This window comes from Mustela nigripes, chromosome 7 (genome assembly GCF_022355385.1).
Source record: "Mustela nigripes isolate SB6536 chromosome 7, MUSNIG.SB6536, whole genome shotgun sequence".
NCBI classification, from domain to species: domain Eukaryota; kingdom Metazoa; phylum Chordata; class Mammalia; order Carnivora; family Mustelidae; genus Mustela; species Mustela nigripes.
In genome coordinates, this window is record NC_081563.1 from 50,800,466 (window position 1) to 50,818,192 (window position 17,727).

The 17,727-nt window shown below is 54.6% G+C and overlaps 1 protein-coding gene across 3 annotated transcripts in view; it reads left to right on the plus strand.

Annotated features, from left to right (window-relative positions):
- Window positions 1-411: 411 nt before the first annotated feature.
- Window positions 412-17,727, plus strand: part of RAB11FIP5 (RAB11 family interacting protein 5) — a 36,144-nt gene continuing 18,828 nt past the window's right edge. The window contains exon 1 of one of the 3 annotated variants that reach the window (XM_059405843.1): window positions 412-959. In XM_059405843.1, coding sequence (XP_059261826.1) covers window positions 529-959 — 431 coding nt within the window. In that variant the 5' untranslated portion in view covers window positions 412-528. The remainder of the gene's footprint in view (window positions 960-17,727) is intronic. The other 2 variants (XM_059405844.1, XM_059405845.1) reach the window with 2 other exon arrangements.

Genomic DNA, 17,727 nt, shown 5'->3' on the forward strand with positions numbered 1-17,727 from the left:
GGCAGGACTTTCGGAGCAGGGACAGCTCGGAGAAAGATTTGGGATTGGCCAGGAGATGCGGAGCGGGATTTTCATACCCCACAGAGGATGCCGAGCTCCCGCAAGCTAGGCGGGGTTCCGCGGGCGCCCCCAGCCCGGGGCGGGGCCAATGAGGGAGCCCCGCCCACCCCTCTGCGGAGGCCGCACCCCTTGGTCCCAGTTGTCCTCTCCAGCTGCAGGCGGGGGTGTGGAGGCCAGTGCTGGGGCGCGAGAGCCAGGCCCCCGCCGCACTGCCGCACCGCCTCGCGGGTCTGGGTCGCGGGGCGGGGACGGGCGGGAGGCGGGGCGCTGACGTCGCGGCGCGGCCGGCGGCCGGGGAGGCGGCTGCCAGCTCGGCCCAGCCCAGCCAGCAGCTGCGGCGGCCCGGTGGCGGCGGCGGCGGTGGCGGCGCTCGGAGCCGGCTCCTGACCGCCCTCCGCCGCTGCCCGGCTCCTCTCGCGGTCCCAGTGTCTGTGGCCGCTTCTGCCGGCCTCGTCTGCCGCCTCCGCCATGGCCCTGGTGCGGGGCGCCGAGCCAGCCGCGGGGCCCTCCCGCTGGCTACCTACGCACGTCCAGGTGACTGTGCTGCGGGCCCGCGGGCTGCGGGGCAAGAGCTCAGGAGCGGGCAGCACCAGCGACGCGTACACGGTGATCCAGGTGGGCCGCGAGAAGTACAGCACGTCGGTGGTGGAGAAGACGCCGGGTTGCCCGGAGTGGCGCGAGGAGTGCTCTTTCGAGCTGCCACCTGGTGCCCTGGACGGCCTGCTTCGGGCGCAGGAGGCCGATGCGGGCCCGGCTCCCTGGGCGGCGGGCTCCGCCGCCGCCTGCGAGCTGGTGCTCACCACCATGCACCGCTCGCTCATCGGCGTCGACAAGTTCCTGGGCCAGGCCACGGTGGCGCTGGACGAGGTCTTTGGCGCAGGCCGCGCCCAGCATACGCAGTGAGTAAGGGGCGCCGAGGGCGCGGAAACGGTTAAAGGAGAGATCGCTGGGCGGGGCTGGCAGGGGAGCTGGACCCCCGAACCTTGGCCGGGGCGGTGCGCCCTTTGCCGCGAGCTCAAGGGCGTAAACCGACCAGTTGCTCTTTTGCATTTTGGGTACCCTTCCTTGCGACGACGGTCTGTGCTTGGCTGCTGGTGTGTCCTTGCGAAGCCTAGGGGGAGATATAACTGGTGAGCTAGCCTTCCGAGTAGATTGCCAAGTAAAGTTAGGGGTGGGATCCAGAGGCCCTTGGACTGTGGGAAACTCAAGAAGGAAAATTTGGGGGCCTTTCTTAGGGCCTCCAGGCCTGTCTCCCTTTCCTGGAAGGGGAGGGGCACTGCAGCCGCCTGCCCCAAGCCAGGCCCGCAGGGGAGTGGAGAGGCGCTGCCTCGCCTTGTGGGGGAAGGAAGGTGCAGTGTTCTACTTGAGGGCGACATTGACCAGAGATGCCCCACTAAAACTGGAGATTGCAGAGAGCATCTGCTTCTTGCCTTCTTTGCTTCTTTGGATGCCCTCTGCCACCTAGAGACAGAGCCTCTGGACCCCTGGCCCTCTGTGTCTCCTGTTCAGAAAGCCCGAGAGCCTCCTAACTGAAGGAAGGAAACCTTTCAGTGGGCTTTCAAGTGTCCTACCTATCCTGCTTGAGGTGAAGGCAGCGTCATGGTTAATGCACAGCAGGGGATAATCTCCCAGCCACTTCCACATGGAAGGGCCTGTGCGTTTTTTAATCATTTGTCTTGGCCTTGTTTAACCTTCCCCGGTGTTAAGATCAAGGCTTCAGACTTGGAGCCCCATTTCCTGTTTGGACTTGGGCAGGGTCTGAAAGCCAGTCCCCAGGACTGACCACCTACTGTGGATCCTTTTGAGGGGTTAACTGGGGTGATACCTCTCCTGGACCCCGTGGACCCTGGATGGGGAGGGTAAGATGTGCCCTGGGCATGCCCTGGGTGGGGACAGGTGCTGAAAAGGTTTGTCCATGTGGAATGGCATCTGAGTAAATCCAGAAAGGCTTATTAGAGAGGGATGAGCCTGGTACAGACCCATGTGAGAGCAGGATTTGGTTAGAAAGGATCTGACCTTGAACATTTTTCAAAACCTGTGTATGTAGGAAAGGGCCTTGGTGGCTCTGCAGGCTTGAGTGGAAGATGGTTAGCATGGGGCAGGTTCCAGGCAGGCCTGTGACCTGGCTCCATCGCCCCCACCCCTGGCCTTCTCCTCTTCTTCCCTCCTGACTTGCTGTTTGGTCGTGGAATCATGTGGTATAGTTTGGCCCTTGTTTTGTTTTTTTTCCTCCCCTTTTCTGTCCTCTCCTTCCTTTTTGCCTGAGGGAGGCCAAGGGTCACGGTGGGGCAGAAAGCTCTCCTCTGGGTCTCTTAGCCCTTTCTTTCCCCCAAGCGGCTCCTGTCCCCAAATTCATTCCATCCCTTTCTTTCCTAGTCCTTCAGTCTCCACCACTAGGCTCATCTGACCAGACTGGTGGATGACACTGCTGGTGGCTGGGGGAGGGGGAAGACAGAAAGTCTCTGGGCTTGTGGGGAAAGGCCTCTGTGAAGTCAGTGCCTTAGGATTGGGGGAACTTTGATTTTTTTCAGATTCTGCCCTTGCTTTCTTCTTGGCCTTTGAATCTTCCTTAGCTGAACTGTTTGTAGGCCCAGGTGGGCCTGTTTTCAGCCAAGGACAGTCCCTCTTTGGGAATTTGACTTGCCACCCCATTCAGATCAAGATTAATTTACTGTATAGAAGTCATCATTCCCACCAGGATCTTTCCAAACCTACCCCCTGCTTTCCTCTGGTGTGTTGACCTGCATTATTTATAGAACGTGGAGGGGGCAGGAGAGGAGAGGGGCACTCCTGGTGGGCAGAGGCAAAGTCTGTGAAATGTGCCTGATCTTCCAGTACACTGGACCTAACAGCGTACCAACTGACGGAGGGTGAGGGCTGCTGCTCCCACTCGGGTCCCCACCACCAGCCTCTGATTTTTTTTTTTTTTAAGATTTTATTTATTTATTAGATAGAAAGAGAGAGATCACAAGTAGGCAGAGAGGCAGGCAGCGGGGGTAGGGGGGAGAGTGGGGGTGGTGGTGGAAGCAGGCCATCCCAGGACCTTGAGATCATGACCTGAGCAGAAGGCAGAGGCTTAACCCACTGAGGCACCTAGGCGCCCCATGCGGCCTCTGATTTTAATGGCCATTTCTGGTGACATTTCCTGGGAGCACCCCAGCATGAGCTACTGAGATAATGAGTCGCACATTCCCCAGTGGAGAGAGGGCAAGACGGAGAGGATCAGGGTGTACCCACCTCAGCTTTGGGTAATCTTGGAAAAAAACAGTATCCACTCTAATGCCAGGAGCCAGCTGTGGTGGTTTCAGGGAAGACAAATGGCAGCCCTGTGTTGCCAAGACAGAACCTGACTGGCGAAGGGCAGCCTCAGGATTATGGGGAGGGGGCTGTGGAGCTACAAGAAATAGATTCTGGTTTCAAACTTCCCACCTTGTGGTGAGTCAAGTAAACGCTTTGTGCCTCAGTTTTCTCATCTGTCCAGTGGGGCTAGTGTAACAAGACTGATGTAAGGCCTGAAATGAGAATGCAGTTAAAGCACCTAGGCGTGGCTGCTGGTGAGTGAACAGCAGTGATAGTGGAGGGAGGTTTTGATAACAGTGTCTGGTAGCTTTGGTCTGGAAGATGTCTCTGCCCTTGAAGAGCCTCTCATGTGATGGGGGAGACAATACAGAGCTTAGAGCCTGGGTTTGGGAAAGCCCCAGGAACATGGGTGGCAAAGTACCTACAGGAGTAGGAGAGCTGCTGACAAAATAGGCTGGCCCTTTGCAGGCCTCCATTCTTTTTGCTGCTAGAGGTTTGAGAAATTAGGGCTGGGCTTGGGCTCGGCAGTGCTCAATCCAGACTTATGCCAGCTTGCAGGCCTCCCCAGCAGCCTGGACTGCAGCTGTCCCTGCCCTCTCCAGAAGGCCAGATCGTCCAGTGTTTCCGAACATGGAGGTGGCTTTCATTCCCAGTTCTGTGACTTATTAGCAGGCAAGTTACTTAACCTGTTTCCTCATTTCTACAAAGGTCACAGTTGTAATTATGGAATGATAAGATTAAATAGGACCATGTCTGAAAAGGCCTTGGTATAGTGCTAGACCTAGAGTAAGCCTTCAAAGGGTAGGGGTTGTGGTTTCTCTGAGGACCTTGGTGGGGTGGATGGTATGGGACACCTCAATGTTCCGTGATGCTCCTTTGTCAAGGTGTGCTCTTTGAGGTCAGGATTTCACCAGAGGCTTTCAAAGAACTGAAGAGGAAGTTCTCAAAACATAATTTAACATGATACATGAGGAAACTGATTATGACTTTTTCCCCTCAATGAAGCCATTCATGGATCATCATGGATCTGAAAATCCTCAGATGCTTCTCCACTATTTCCTTTCTAGTTTTTAGCTCTAGTACCCTTGGTGGGTTCTGTGTGTGGAGGGGGTGTAATGTATGAAGTAAAAGAGTCCCTGCCCTAAAGAACCCCCATCCTGGGCCCATCAGATTGATGGGTAGAGCCTGGCCCCTTGGGGAGCCTGAGTCTGGGCTTAATTTGGTTTGGGACCAGTTCGTCTTTTTTCCTCCCAGAGAGTAAAACCGTTGGGCAGGCTGCTCACTGTGGCACCCTGAGATTTTGTCGGCCCTGTCAGGGGCCATTGATTTTATGGAGGGCTTCTGGGAGGCCTGTGGCTGCCCAGGACCACTGCAGTTTGAGATAGTTGTCTTCTGCCTGACTGATCACGGCGGCCCGAGATCCCCTCAAAGGTGGTGGGTTTGGGGGCACTGGGGGAGGCACCTGAAGGAAAATGCAGCCTGCTGGCCTAAGGTTGGGATGGTTTTTGAGGGCTTCCATTCATTTCTCAGCCTCCAAACAGCGTGCACCTTCCTGTGCATGTGACCCTCTCGCCACTGGTTTCCAGATGTGACTGCTCCCCAGGAAGCAGCTGAGGCTACAAGGGTCCTGGTCCCAACCCTAAGGTTCAGCTCCGGCTCCAGCCCCAGACCTGTAGGGCTCCTGGGGGAGTCTGCTTTGGCCGGGAGTGTTCCTGTGGGGAAGGGTGTGGCCCTATTTAAAAGCCAGTCATTAGGGTGCAGGAGACTCCAACTCCCTTAGTTCTGGGGTGGTTTTTATTTGGGGTTGCTTGAGCAGCAGTGGCTAGGGGGGAGGGGAGGGGAGGAAGTGACTTCTACATCAGACTGGGCGGCTCCTGGTTGGCACAGCAACTTCCTCTTCCCTCAGGCTCTGGCCCTGGGTGGGAGCCCTGGCTCTGCCCTGTACTGCTCTCCCTGTAGCCAGCCAGGGATAGGCATAGCTCAGCAGATCCGTGGCCCCGGGCGGCCACAAGGGCTGTCCTTTCCTCCAAAGGGGGCTGCCTGCTCCGCCTGTTATTGCTGCTTCCCTGGTGCTGTGACGCTCTTGCCTACACGAAATGACTAGTCAGGCCTTGTCCAGATGTTTCCCCTGCCCTTCCCACCCTGCGCTGGGGCAGATAATTAACACAATGGCAGGAGCTCTCTGGGAATCAGTACTCTCTCTGTTTTTCCTTGTGCAGGGCCAATCCTCTGCAAAATGGTATCGTCATGAAAAAGCATTGCCCTTTTCCACAGCCAAGTTTAAAAAAAATAAAATAAGTCTACATGTGGGTCCTTTCTATACCTGGCAGTCCTGCCAGGGAAGAGTCTTATGGTTTTGCTCTTGCTAACCCCCTTAGGTTACTTCTTGACTCAGGAAGGATGGCAGCCAGTGAGGAGAGCTGAGCTTGGCAGGTCGGGCTGAGGCCCCTGTGTGGGGCTGGGCCCAGGCCTCTCCTTAGTGAAGGGGAAGCAAGCAGGGCCCCTGCAAGTTCCAGAGGAGCTGCCCAGAGGAGGAGCTTTGTCCCAGGCCACCTTGGCCTTTAGCTGGCCCAGGGGTTGGGGGAGTCGGCGGGAGCACAGCCCTTCCTTGTGGAATTCTAATGTCAGAGCTAGCAGAGGGCTTAGCCCTGTGGGGACTGAGGCTGGGGAGGGTTGGGGCTCTGTTAGGCCTGGCAGAGCTGTAGGATTTAGGGTAAGGGAGAGATGGCATTTGGGGCCCTGTGTGCCTCCCAGGTTTCTGTGGAAGTGCCTGTGGGATTGTAGAGAGAAAGGGGGACATTTCTACTGGGATAGGGGAGGGGGCCTTGTGGTTTATCTGTGGACTGGACTGGGAGGGGTGGTCTCATGCAAAATCTTTTGTGGAGAGCCTGGGCAGAGGCCTGCAGGGGCCACTAGGTGCGGTGGGGTGAGTTCCGAGGAGGAGAGGACGTGGCTATCCCAGCCTGCATGCCCGGAAGGTGCGGCTTGGTTAGGAGAATGAACCCCACATTTGGAGGAAGAGCCGTAGGCAAGTGCTGTATTTTCAGGCCTTGCCAGGGAGCACTGGAGATATTCAGAGCAGACGGGGCTGCCGGTCTTAGCCGTGGTCAGGGACGCCTCCTTGAGGAAGAGACATACACTGAAGACCTGTGAGGTCCTCCCTGGCAGCATGTAGCACTGTCTTGGGGGGCTGTTATGGGCTCCTTAGCGAGGCGTACCATCAATGAAGCCCTTTGTGCTGCCGTTGTCCTAAGGACTCAACTTAGCTCACAGGAACCCCTGGAGGTGGAGGTACTTTTACTGTTTAACGGATGGAGAAACAAAGGCACAGAGAGGTGAAGTGACTTTTCTAAAAAGACACACAGTACAAGGCAGAGTCAGAATTTGGACCCAGGCACTTCACCACCACTCTGTACTGCCCAATCTCAGTTTCCCTCCATATCTTTCGTGAGCTAGCTCTGCATAGGACCAGGGCTTGGCCGCTGCCTTCCTGAGGGTTCCGCTGACCTCCCCGGAGCCCATCTCTGTGGTTCTCCCCACGGCTCTGTAAGCGTGGCCTGCTTCTCCTATGTGAGGCCTTGGCTGACTGGGGTAAGCGTGTTTGAGCTGTGGCTCCGAATCTGGTCGCTTCTGCCTCCCGGGGCTGGGGGTGTTGTGGATTACTTCCGGAAGGAGGGTATCAGCACCAGCAGAGTGTCTCTCAAGAGCTTGGGAGAGGCCTGGGAAGCTCTGCCTTGGCCCCGGGCACCCCCACCCTGGGCAGATTTGCTCCCATTGACTTGTGCAGTAGAGCGGAGCTTGGGAGCATCAGCAGATACGAGAGTTTCTGACCTTTCTCAAGAATCACATGCTTGTTTTACTGAGACAGAATGCTCTGAGCCATCTAGGGTCTTACAGCAATGCTGTCATTTGCCTTTTTTTTTTTTTTTCCATTTTTTCTTTTCTTTCCTTTTGTTAAGTATCTAGGAAGCTATTAGGAGACGACCACTGTGCCTAGGTCAGGGCATTGGAGAAAACAAGAGAAAGAAATGTATAGCCCTTTCCCTAGAAGGGCAAAGATGTGTTTGAGACTAGATTTATCCAGGAAGGATAATTACCCTATAAAACAGCATGTACAAGTGTGAGAGAAAGAAAGGGTCAGGAGAAGGGTGAACTCAGCAGGATTGGAGTGATCAGGGTGGGCATCCTGGGGGAAGCAGGTCCTGGAATGACCATTGAGGCTGTGATGGAGACTGGGAGAGTTTCAGGGAGACCAAGACTGCCTTGGAAAGGGGAAGTGAGTGTCTTGGGGCTGGGGGAGGAGAGGGAGTGGAGGAGAGCCGATTTTTCTTTCCCCTGTGTCTCTCTCAGCAAAACAGCCTGACTTGACTTTGACTTTTTTTTTTTTTTTTTTTTTAGTTCACCTGGTTCAAATTCTGAATGTACAGAATGTATGCAATGAAAAGTCTCCCTTGCCCTGACCTTGAGTCATCCAGCTCCTTTCTTCAGAAGGAACCAATATTGCCAGTTCTTGGGTATCCATCCAAAGTTATTGTATGCATTTAACATTTGTTTGCACAAACGCAGTGTTCTCTGCACATAGGTTATACCTATGATCAGCTTGACTTTCCCACACAGGATTTTTTTTATTGTTTCCACCTGTTGTGCATCTAAACCAAGACCCTGGCTGAGGGGCGAGGCTCTACTTAACTTTGTTCTCCGTGACCCAAGACTCTTGTTTGGGGTGAATATGGGGTTAGGAGCAAACTGGGGAGGGGGTGGGAGTAAGCAGAGTTTCTTCCTATTCTCCACCCCCCATCTGACTGAGACCACCTGGGAGAGGTCATCTTACTGGTTCCCTCCTTCTCCCTGGGCAGGGTCATCACTGGCTGGTCCTGGGCCACCTTGCTCCCATGGGGCTGATGACAGCTTATAAAAGGCCCTTGATAGACCATGAACCCAAATCTTAATGTGTGGTTTGGCCTATTTTTCAGAGTGCTTTCCTGGCATCACCTCATTTCATTCTTTCCTAAGGGCAGACAGGGTGACCCCCATTTTTTACAGATGTGGAGACTGGGGTCTCAGGAGGGGAAATGACTTGTCCAACATCATGTGACTTGTGTGACCAGATTATGCAGCCGGATTTCTGACTTCTAGGTGCGGTGCTTTTTTCCCTACTTCATGCTTTTGGCTGTTACATATTTTCTGCTGCTATTAGGGTGGTTAAACTTGTTTCTAGGCATTTTAATAGCTTTTTCTCTGCCGAGCGAGTATGGTCGCTGGCCAGTCTGAGGCCAGCTGATAGCAGCAGGCCTCTGGAACCCACAGGAGTAGGGGGCATGAGGATCTGCTGAGATGTTTGCTCCTGGAAGGGTGGGGAGGGGGACCTGGCTGGGTTCTGAGGTGAGTTAGGCAAGCCATGCTCACAGAGGCTGGGGTGGCTCAGGAAGTGATGGGTCTGGGTTCTGAGGACCTTCGGTGTTAGAGTAGGTGATAGAATCATCTCGGGGCTTGATAAGAGACAATATCCTGCAGGAGGACTGTGTCTGGCTGGCAGTTTTGCTGTAGAGACCAAGTCAAAGAGTGGGTTTGATGGTGGGTGTGGGGAGCCAGAAGTTGGGCCTGAGGCCCTGCTCGACTCCTGTCTGATAGCATGTGAGGAGGAATGCTCATGTGGGGGATTTGAAGGCCTCCGATGGAGGAGACTCTGGGGACAATGTTTTCCAGCTGTTCCCCCTGCCCCTCACTGGCTCTTCTTATCGCCCCACTGTTACAGGGGTGAAATGGTGGCTTTAAACCCTCTTAGTAATTCAGATCCATGGACTAGAACCTGGGTCTCCTGCCTTCCCGCTATGCCCTTAAGATAATTTTTTTCAACTGATTTTTGGGACTAGCTAAGCCCTTGCCAATTCCATCTCATTTATCCAGCAAGTATTGGAATGTGTTCCATATGTCAGACCCCGCCCGTGGGCTTGGGGGATACAAGGTGAGTGGCAGTCCCTGCTGTCACTAAGGACAGAGAGCTCAGGGCCAAGGCCTGCTGCCAGAGGAAAGGGGCCCCTCCTGCCTTCCCCATTGCTCCTGTCCTAGTTTTGGATTCTTTTTTCTTTCTTTCTTTCTTTCTTTTTTTTTTTTTTTTTTAATTTCTGTTCTGGACTGTTATCCTAGCTGCTGCTGCCTTTTTATAAACCAGAATGCCAGTTTATTAATTTAGGATGAGAAATTATTACGCCTGTGGAGGCGTGAGGAGTTGTTCAGGTCAGCCCAGCCAGGGGACCTGCCCTGGCTTGTGTCGGCTCCTACCTGTCACCCCTGCCTCACCTCAGTGCTGTCCCTCTCCCACCTGTCCTATACTCTTCCTACAGTACAGCCTCCAGCAGGCCCTGTCCTTGATTATACCCTATAGGTGCTCTTTGGGGTCCAGAACAGAGCTTGGTCCTTTGGTGTGGTGTTTGAGGCAGTCTCCTACCTACCCCAGGGCACCTTTCTGCCTCACTTTCCCTGTCAGCCCTGGCATCTGCATATTTTGTTTCTTCCACGTGGAATGTCTGTCTGGCTCTTTGCCTCTTTGCTCCCCTTTGCTCAAGGCCCAGGATCAATGTCATGTCCTTCACCACCCCTCCCGAAACCATTTTACTACTTTGTGCATTTTTGCAGCATCGATCACTTTCCTGATTTGTGTGGCTATCTTATTTCCCCACCAAGATGTGAGCTTCTCAAGGACTCTCTCCCTTTCTTATTCCTGGCAGACACTTGCGAAATATTTTGAGTGAAGGCCTAGCTGAGGCCTCCCATGGTTGGGTGGATTTCATGGGTGAGAGCCCTGTGCCTCTAAGAGGGATGATTTTGCATCAAGTGCCAGACCCTGTGCTTGAGTGCAGCCATGACTGGGCAGGACTGAACTCACGGGGCAGCACAAGGCTCAGAGATCAGGGCTCAGTCTCAGGACACGGAGAAGAAGCCCGTGTCCTGGCCCAAGGCTACCCCCGAACTCTGGGGTCTAATTGAAACTGCACTGTTAGTTCCAAGTGGGACCCGAAAGAGAGTGTCAGTGAGTCCGTGCTCCCTAACATAGCCACAATGCCCTTATCACACACAAAATCTACAGTTCCGTAACAATCACCCAGTGTCCAGACCATTCCCAGTTTCTCCTGATATCAGAACTGCTTCTTCATGGGTGGTTTGTCGAGTCAGGATCCAGACAGGGCTCCCATCCTGGGCCTGGTCAGGACTCCCGGGATGACGGTCTTTATCTCGGCCCCTGCCAGAGGAGGAGCTGTCTGTGAGGCTGTCTGACACTGTGGCCCCAATTCTCAGACCCCTGAGCACTAGTTGCTGGGTCTGCCAGGCCCAATCCCCATGCCCTGCCTGCAGGCAGGAGTCCTTCCATCAGCCACGCCATAGCCCTGCTTTCCATGTCCCTCCATCAGCGAGGCCCCAAGTGGGGCAGCTGGTCCCGTTAGCCCGACCCAGTCATCATGAAGGTTCCCATCGCCTTGGTTCTAGCATTCACGGAGGAGTGTCCCCATGGCCCCCGGTTCTGCCTTTTCCTCCATGTCTGTCAGGAACCGGGCAGCAGGAAGAGCTTTCCCTCTCAACTCTTTGGTCCCTCTGCATAGGAATGGGCAGGATGGTGCCATTTGCTAAGGAACACCAGGACCGGCAGGTGTTTGCCAGCATTTTTCAGTTAGCGGTGACTTTCAGGTGAACTGCTCCCCCTCGCCCCAGGACAATGTGCATGATACTAGTCATCTACCCTGCAGGAGTTTCCTGCCAGAGCGGAGATTGAGGGCCTTGTGAGCCCAGGGATGGGGGCAAGAGGCCATTCGTCTTTGGGGTAGCAGGTGGCTTGAGGACAAATGTTTTACCTGTACAGCATCACTTGAAATGGCTGATGGCTGGCCTGGAGTAGGGACACAGGGCCAGATAATGTGAAGGACAGATATTTTGCTGTTTTCTGCTGCTACTTTCCCCAACATCGACTTTTTGGGTTGCATATCTTCTCTACTCCAGAGCCCTGCAGCCCCCTATTTGTAGTAACTCTCCAGATGGGGAGAGTGAAGCCAGGGAAGGAGAACTGGGTCCGTGTATCCCTCTCTCCTTTGTGCCGGCTCCTCACTCTCCCTTCTGGAAGATTCTCCAGCCAGTACCTAAGGCCTCTTAGCTTCGTTTGCCTCGGGGTGGGTGGGGTCTGATGCCGGCATCTGCCAGCTTTGCAGGACCCCTCAGCCGCAGCCTAGTGGTAGCTGTTTGGTAGCTGGAGATGAGCCCTGTCTCTGGGGAGGCTGGGGTGGCATCTGGGGCATCAGAGAGAAACTGTACCCCTAGGGGTTATAGCTGGGGCAGGTGAGGAGCCCTCCGCCAATGTGAGAGGTTGTGGTTTGGGAGGGGTGCGAGCTAAACATATTTGCTGGCTCCCTAGCTAGCAGGTGCGCTTGGCTGTTTTCGTTTTTTGGGGTCACCTTCAGCAGCGTGCAGGGTATCCGAGGGCTAGATGGAGCACTGTAGCATGACGCTGGCAAGACTCAGGGCCTTGAGCCAGCCTCTGGCCCCTGGCCAGGCCCTCTCGTGCCCCTGGGTAAGACATGGGGAGCAGCGCCTCTCCTGTGCTTTGAAATCTCAGCCTGGGTGCCACGTAGTGGAGCAGGAGGAGACCTGCCTTTCTGCTGCCTTTGTCCCCTCCCTACTCTAGAGCAGATACTCTTAGCCCTTTCTGTGCCGTGGACCGCTTTGGTCTCTGGTCGAAGCCTTTAGACCCCTTCTCCAAAGAAGGCCTTCAAATGTGTAGGATTACAAAGTACACCAGTGATACTGACATTCATTTATCACTATATGAAAGCATTTGCTGCAGTAACATGTCCTTTATCCCTGTGCTAAGTGATAGAGTGCAGGGGTTGTCTAATAACGTTTAAGTTCAGAGTACTGGTGAGTAGGAACCACATTCTGTGACATCTGCCACGGCTGTAATGGGATATGAGGATGTCTGGTTTCTCTTGGTGACCCAAGAGTTGTGCTTGCAGAGAGGGGCAGTCTAGTGCGGTGATCAAGGTCAGAGGCTCTGGAGACGGAGCTTGAGTTCATATCCTGGCTCTGCGGCTTGCTGACAAGAAGTGTGACTTACCCCAGCTGACTTCTCTGTGCCCCTATGTCTGTGTGGGCAAAAATACGTGAGCTGACACTTGAGTGGCAGGTCTCATGTGCTGGGCCCCATTCTCTGAGTGCTCCACAGATAGCCTGCTTTATCCTCATAGTGGTCTTGTGAGGAGAGCAGACATGCGTTTTCCCCGCATGATATGTAGGTATGAAACACAGAGAGGTTAAGTCACCTCCCCCAGGTCATACAGGTGGTGGGGCTGGGGCTTAAAGCAGGCTGCCTGGCTCTCTCATCCACCTCACAGGGTTGTTAGAAGGATTAGCAAGATACGGTCCAGTGTGGTGAGTGCCGAGTATAGTGTCCAGCACACAACAATCGATAAAGGAGAGGTGTAGCCAGCTATGGGTGAGAAGATTCGTGTCCTAGTGGTGGGCTAGAGTGGGGTCAACACCCAGCCTCCCTTCAGAGACCGCCATTCACCGGGCTGCACGACTCCCAGACCTGGCGGGTGCCTTCTCTTTCGGGGAAGTGAATGAGACCCTTCATTCAGAGCTGCGAAATGAGGCTGTCAGGATTAAAAAAGGCCCCCTTCTGGAACTGTCCCCTCTAAGCTTGGCACTTGGGGCTCCTGCCCTCAGAGGCCTCCTGTTGGAAGTGGTAAGCAGGGAGTATCCTCTTTGCTTTTTTGGGAGCTTCTGGTCTCCTGGGTGAGACCCATGGGTTTGTAATGAGAGAAGCGTTACCCAGTTGTTCAGTAGTGAACAGGGACAGACAAGTTCTTAAGTCAATTCATAGATTAATTTGTTAGTTCATTGAACAGATGTTTGAGTGGCTGCTATTTTAAGTGTTGGGGACGCAGAGATGAGGCGAATACAATTGCTGCCTACAGACTAGGGGAAGACAGACGTCACACAGCCATGTATACGTACATCGGTGTCCTGTGTGGGACACACACACACACACACACACACACACACACATGCACACACATGATGTACACTGAAGAAACAGAATAAGGCAAGGAGCACTGGCAGCGGAGGGACTCAGGGAAGACTGAGGAGCTTCAGATGAACTGATGCCTGATGGGAGGGAGGGAGGGAGTGAGTGAGTGAACCGTGGCCTGAAGACCGGGCCTGTGTCTCAGGCAGAGGGAGAAGCAAGTGCAGTGGCCTTGCGGTGGGAACAAGCCCGACAGGTTCAGGGACATCAAGAAGGCCAATGTGGAATGAGTGACTCAGAGAGTGGAGCCAGGACTCAAAAGATGGGACTTTTTCACCATTCTGAGGAGGAGGCTGTGATGTGCGTCTTTGCAGGAGGAGCAGGGAAGTGAGGGGACCGTCACGTCCAGCAGGGCGATGGGGTGAAGGGGGAGCATTCTGGCTATAATTGGCCCATAGAGCCAGCAGAGTTCAAAGTTGGGATATGGGCTGTGAGGGGGGAAAAAAGAGACCAAGATGGCTCCTGGGTTTGGGGATTGAAACAGGTGATGTGTGGGGGCTCAGGGAGGGTGCCATGATTTGGATCATAAGCTGAATTTGGGACTGATAAGAACTGGGGATGAGTCAGGCGTGCCTGGACCTGTGTGTCACAGCCCCTGCTGCCCCTGGCTCTGGCACATGTGAGTTTGACATCAGCCCTAGGTCACTTAGGGTGTGTGGCAGCCATTAGCCCAGCTGCGTTGTTCCCTGAGAGACAGGTGGAGGTGGTGGGCGGAGGAGTAACTAAGGCCATAATCCTGGTAACAGCTGGGTCCACTAGTCCCCCCACCCCTTCTATCCCGCGTTTGTCCTCTGCCCCCTGGGTGTGTTTGTGTGGTGGTAGGGGGGCTCTCTCGCAGGGGAAGAGGCTAAGGGCTGAGTCCTCAGTCCAAGCTGGGCCTGCTGAACTTTGGTCAGGTGCCTTGGGAATTTGGGGGAGGTTTGGCTGATGAGCAGGTGGCCATGAAGGCCTCTCCATGGTTCTGTGCCCCCCAGGAATTCTGGACTCTGATGGCCACTGGGGAGGCTGGGCTGCCCTCAGACAAGGTTTTCATGGCCTGGACACAGGACAAAACCCCAAGGTTCCCTTGGTGACCTTCCAGGGCTGTATGCCCCTGGGATCATGCCTGCATCTGTGGTGTACATCCAGGCTTTTTCTGGCCTCCATCCCCTCCGGGTGTCAGAGGACTGAATGTTTGCATTCAGCTGTATGAAAAGTGCTACCTCTTTTTAAAAAATTATTTTTAAATATTTTATTTATTTATTTGTCAGAGAGAGAGAGAGCACAAGCAGGGGGAACAGCAGGCAGAGAGAGAAGCAGGTTCCCTACTCAGCACACGGAGCCCCATGCAGGACTCGATCCCAGGACTCTGGTTTTGTGACCTGAGCTGAAGGTAGACGCTTAACCAACTGAGCCACCTGAGTGTCATGAGAAATGCTTTTTTTTTTTTTTTTAATTTAAGAGAAATTTTTTTTTTTTTTTTTTTTTTTTTTTAAAAGTTTTTGTTTATTTATTTGACAGATCACAAGTAGGCGGAGAGGCAGGCAGAGAGAGAGAGGAAGGGAAGCAGGCTCCCTGCTGAGCAGAGAGACCGATGTGGGGCTCAATCCTAGGACCCTGGGATCATGACCTGAGCCAAAGGCAGAGGCTTTAACCCACTGAGCCACCCAGGCACCCCCGAGAAATGCTGTATCTTAAAGGTTAAGGGCATGGGCTGAGAGTTGGGCATCTTGATGTTTAGATTCCAGCTCTGTCACTTACTCTCTGGGTGATTTGGGCAAGTGACAGAGCTTCTCTATAGGTTAGTTTCCTCAAGCCCAGAACGGGGATAATGGGCCTGGCCTCCTGAACAGTGTGGATAGTAAAGGGGAAGCTATTGGTGTGGATGGGGGGGTGCCAGAAGACTGGCTCTGCCGGCTCTCTGACCCCATCACATGTCTTCCCGTCTCTCACATGTGGCCTGTGGCAGGGTAGGCCTCCCCTGGAAACTGTGTGGAAATGGAACCTCTCCGATGCCCTCGGCCTCCGTGGCGTGACTGCCAGCATGCCTGGGGCAAGTCCCAGACAGTGATCCTCTCTGCCAAACCCTTGTCTCCTGAGTGCATGCTGCCTGGGCCTTGGCACACTCAGGTGCCCCACCTGCCATGACTCTCACACCATCTGAGAGTAGATGGGAAGCCTTGGCTCCAGGCTGACCGGCGGCCCTGAGAGGAGGGTCTCCCACTGGAAGGCTGAGGAAGCAGAGGGTTAGGGAAGTAACCTGGTAAGTGAGGGGGCCAGGTGTGCACTGAGGATGCAGAGCCCAGCTCTTAGTCACCAGGCTTTGCCGCCGCAGGCATCCAAGCAGGGAGTGGGCAGAATGAGAGGGAAGCGAGAGGGAGCGCAGGCAGGGACCCATGGAGGCCTTGTAGCATCTCGAGATTTGCTGCGTGCACCATTTATTTCCTTTGTAACTCCGTACCTGGGGGGGGGTACTCAGTAAGCATCTGCAGGGAGCCCAGTCCCACTAGGGAGACCCCAGGCACCCAGGAAATGACAGTACCTGCTAGCCGTGGAGCAGAGTATAGCCTGGTCTGGTTGTGGAGTGAATTTGGTTCAGAGTGCGTGTGCCTGGTCAGAAAGAGGAGGGATCTGGCCAGGCCAGGATGCTGCGGCTATGAGGTCTTCCTAGAGGAAGTGGGACTTGGGCTGGACCGTAGGACCCTGCAGTCACATTCTTGGTGGGAGCCCCAGTCTGTGTGGATGGGATGCCCAGTGCCTGTTTGCTCTGGGATCTGCTGCGTGTGGGGCTCTGTACAGGGAAAGTCTCCATCGCTTCATGGAGGAATCATCAGCCCACGCCAGCAATGTCTGTGGCCTTCTAGCCTGCAGGGAACTGTGTGCCACAGGGCCTGGCAGGTCCGACATCTCTTAGGGGGCCATCTGGAGAGGCAGGAGGAAGCAGGAGCCAGGGGTTGAGGGGAGGGATATATCGCCTTTGACAGGGAGCTGGTGTTTGTGTGGCTTTGCCATCCTTGCCTGTGGGGGTCACACTCCTGGGAGAAGGCCTGCTCTTGAGTCCCAGGGCACCCAAGGTGCCTAGCAGGGTCCAGTGCAGTGCTGCCCTGGACTGGTAGGGAGGTAGGTGGGTGACAATGGCTGGGGCCCACCTGCCATTCAAAGCCTAACTCTGCTCTGGATAGGGAAGTCTCAGAAAATGGTAAGGGAAGTCTTTTCTTCTCACTCTGGCCTTTCTGAAAAGCAGGTCAGAGAGAGAGACAGACAGGCAGACCAGCAGACGCAAATTCCCTGGGGAAGAGCCGGAGAGGCAGAGAAACAGAGGTGACCTTATTGGGGGGTGGGGAAGGGCAGGAGGCAAGGATCCTTTGGGCAGAGGACACCAAGTGTCTCCATGGGCTAATGATGCTTTCTCCCTTCCGCTGAGGGGGTGGGACAGAGAGACCAGAAGCCTCTTCTGTGGCCCAAGCAACTGAGGAGTGGGTGTTTACGTGTCTCTTTTCCCCATTAGGACAGAATGTATGCTCCTTATAAAAAATTCAAACTGGACAAAAATATTAATATTCTATGATGTAGACAGTCATTGTTCCCTGAAGCTGCCCACCCCTCCCAGATAGTGACTGTTAATGCCGCGACTTGGGGAGGGAGCAGCTGGGACTGTGAGGCCCCTGACCTTTACGCCCTAGCAAGGATGTGTGTGCCTGCCCATTCCAGTTACCCAGAGCCTAGGGGGCTGTGGTAGGTCCAGACACTACTCTTTTGCCCCACATCCCAGGATCTCCCTGTGCTGCATAGGGCCTAGTCTAGGTTTGGGGAAAGTGACTAGGGCTTGGCCTTTCAAGAGTTGAGTGTCAGGCCCAGGGTGGGCATTGGCTTGAGAAAGTAGGGGTGTGAGGATGTCGATGCAAGCTGGTTGATGTTTTCTAGTAAATCTCCCCTCCTTCCCCTTCCACCCCCAGGTGACACATGCTCTGACCTCTGTCTTCAATCTGTGTCTCTGAGCTCTCTCTCTCCTCCCTGCACTCTTCCCACCCGCCCCCTGCCCCTGCTTACCATGAGAGCAGGACGATGTGCACCCATACTGGGAGCATGGCCGTCTACCCTCCCTGGTTGTGCCGTCTGTCCTGCTGCAGCCCGCCCAGGAGATGGTCTCTCAGGTGTAGGAGGGAAAACCAGCAACCCTGGTTCCCACTGCTTGGGGCATGTTGTGGGTCACCCGTTAGAGGCCTGGCTCATAGCCCATGATGGGCACACGAGGGTGCAGTCTTGATGGACAGTCCCAAATGGGTGCAACTCTGTATGCCCCTGGGAAGAGCTCT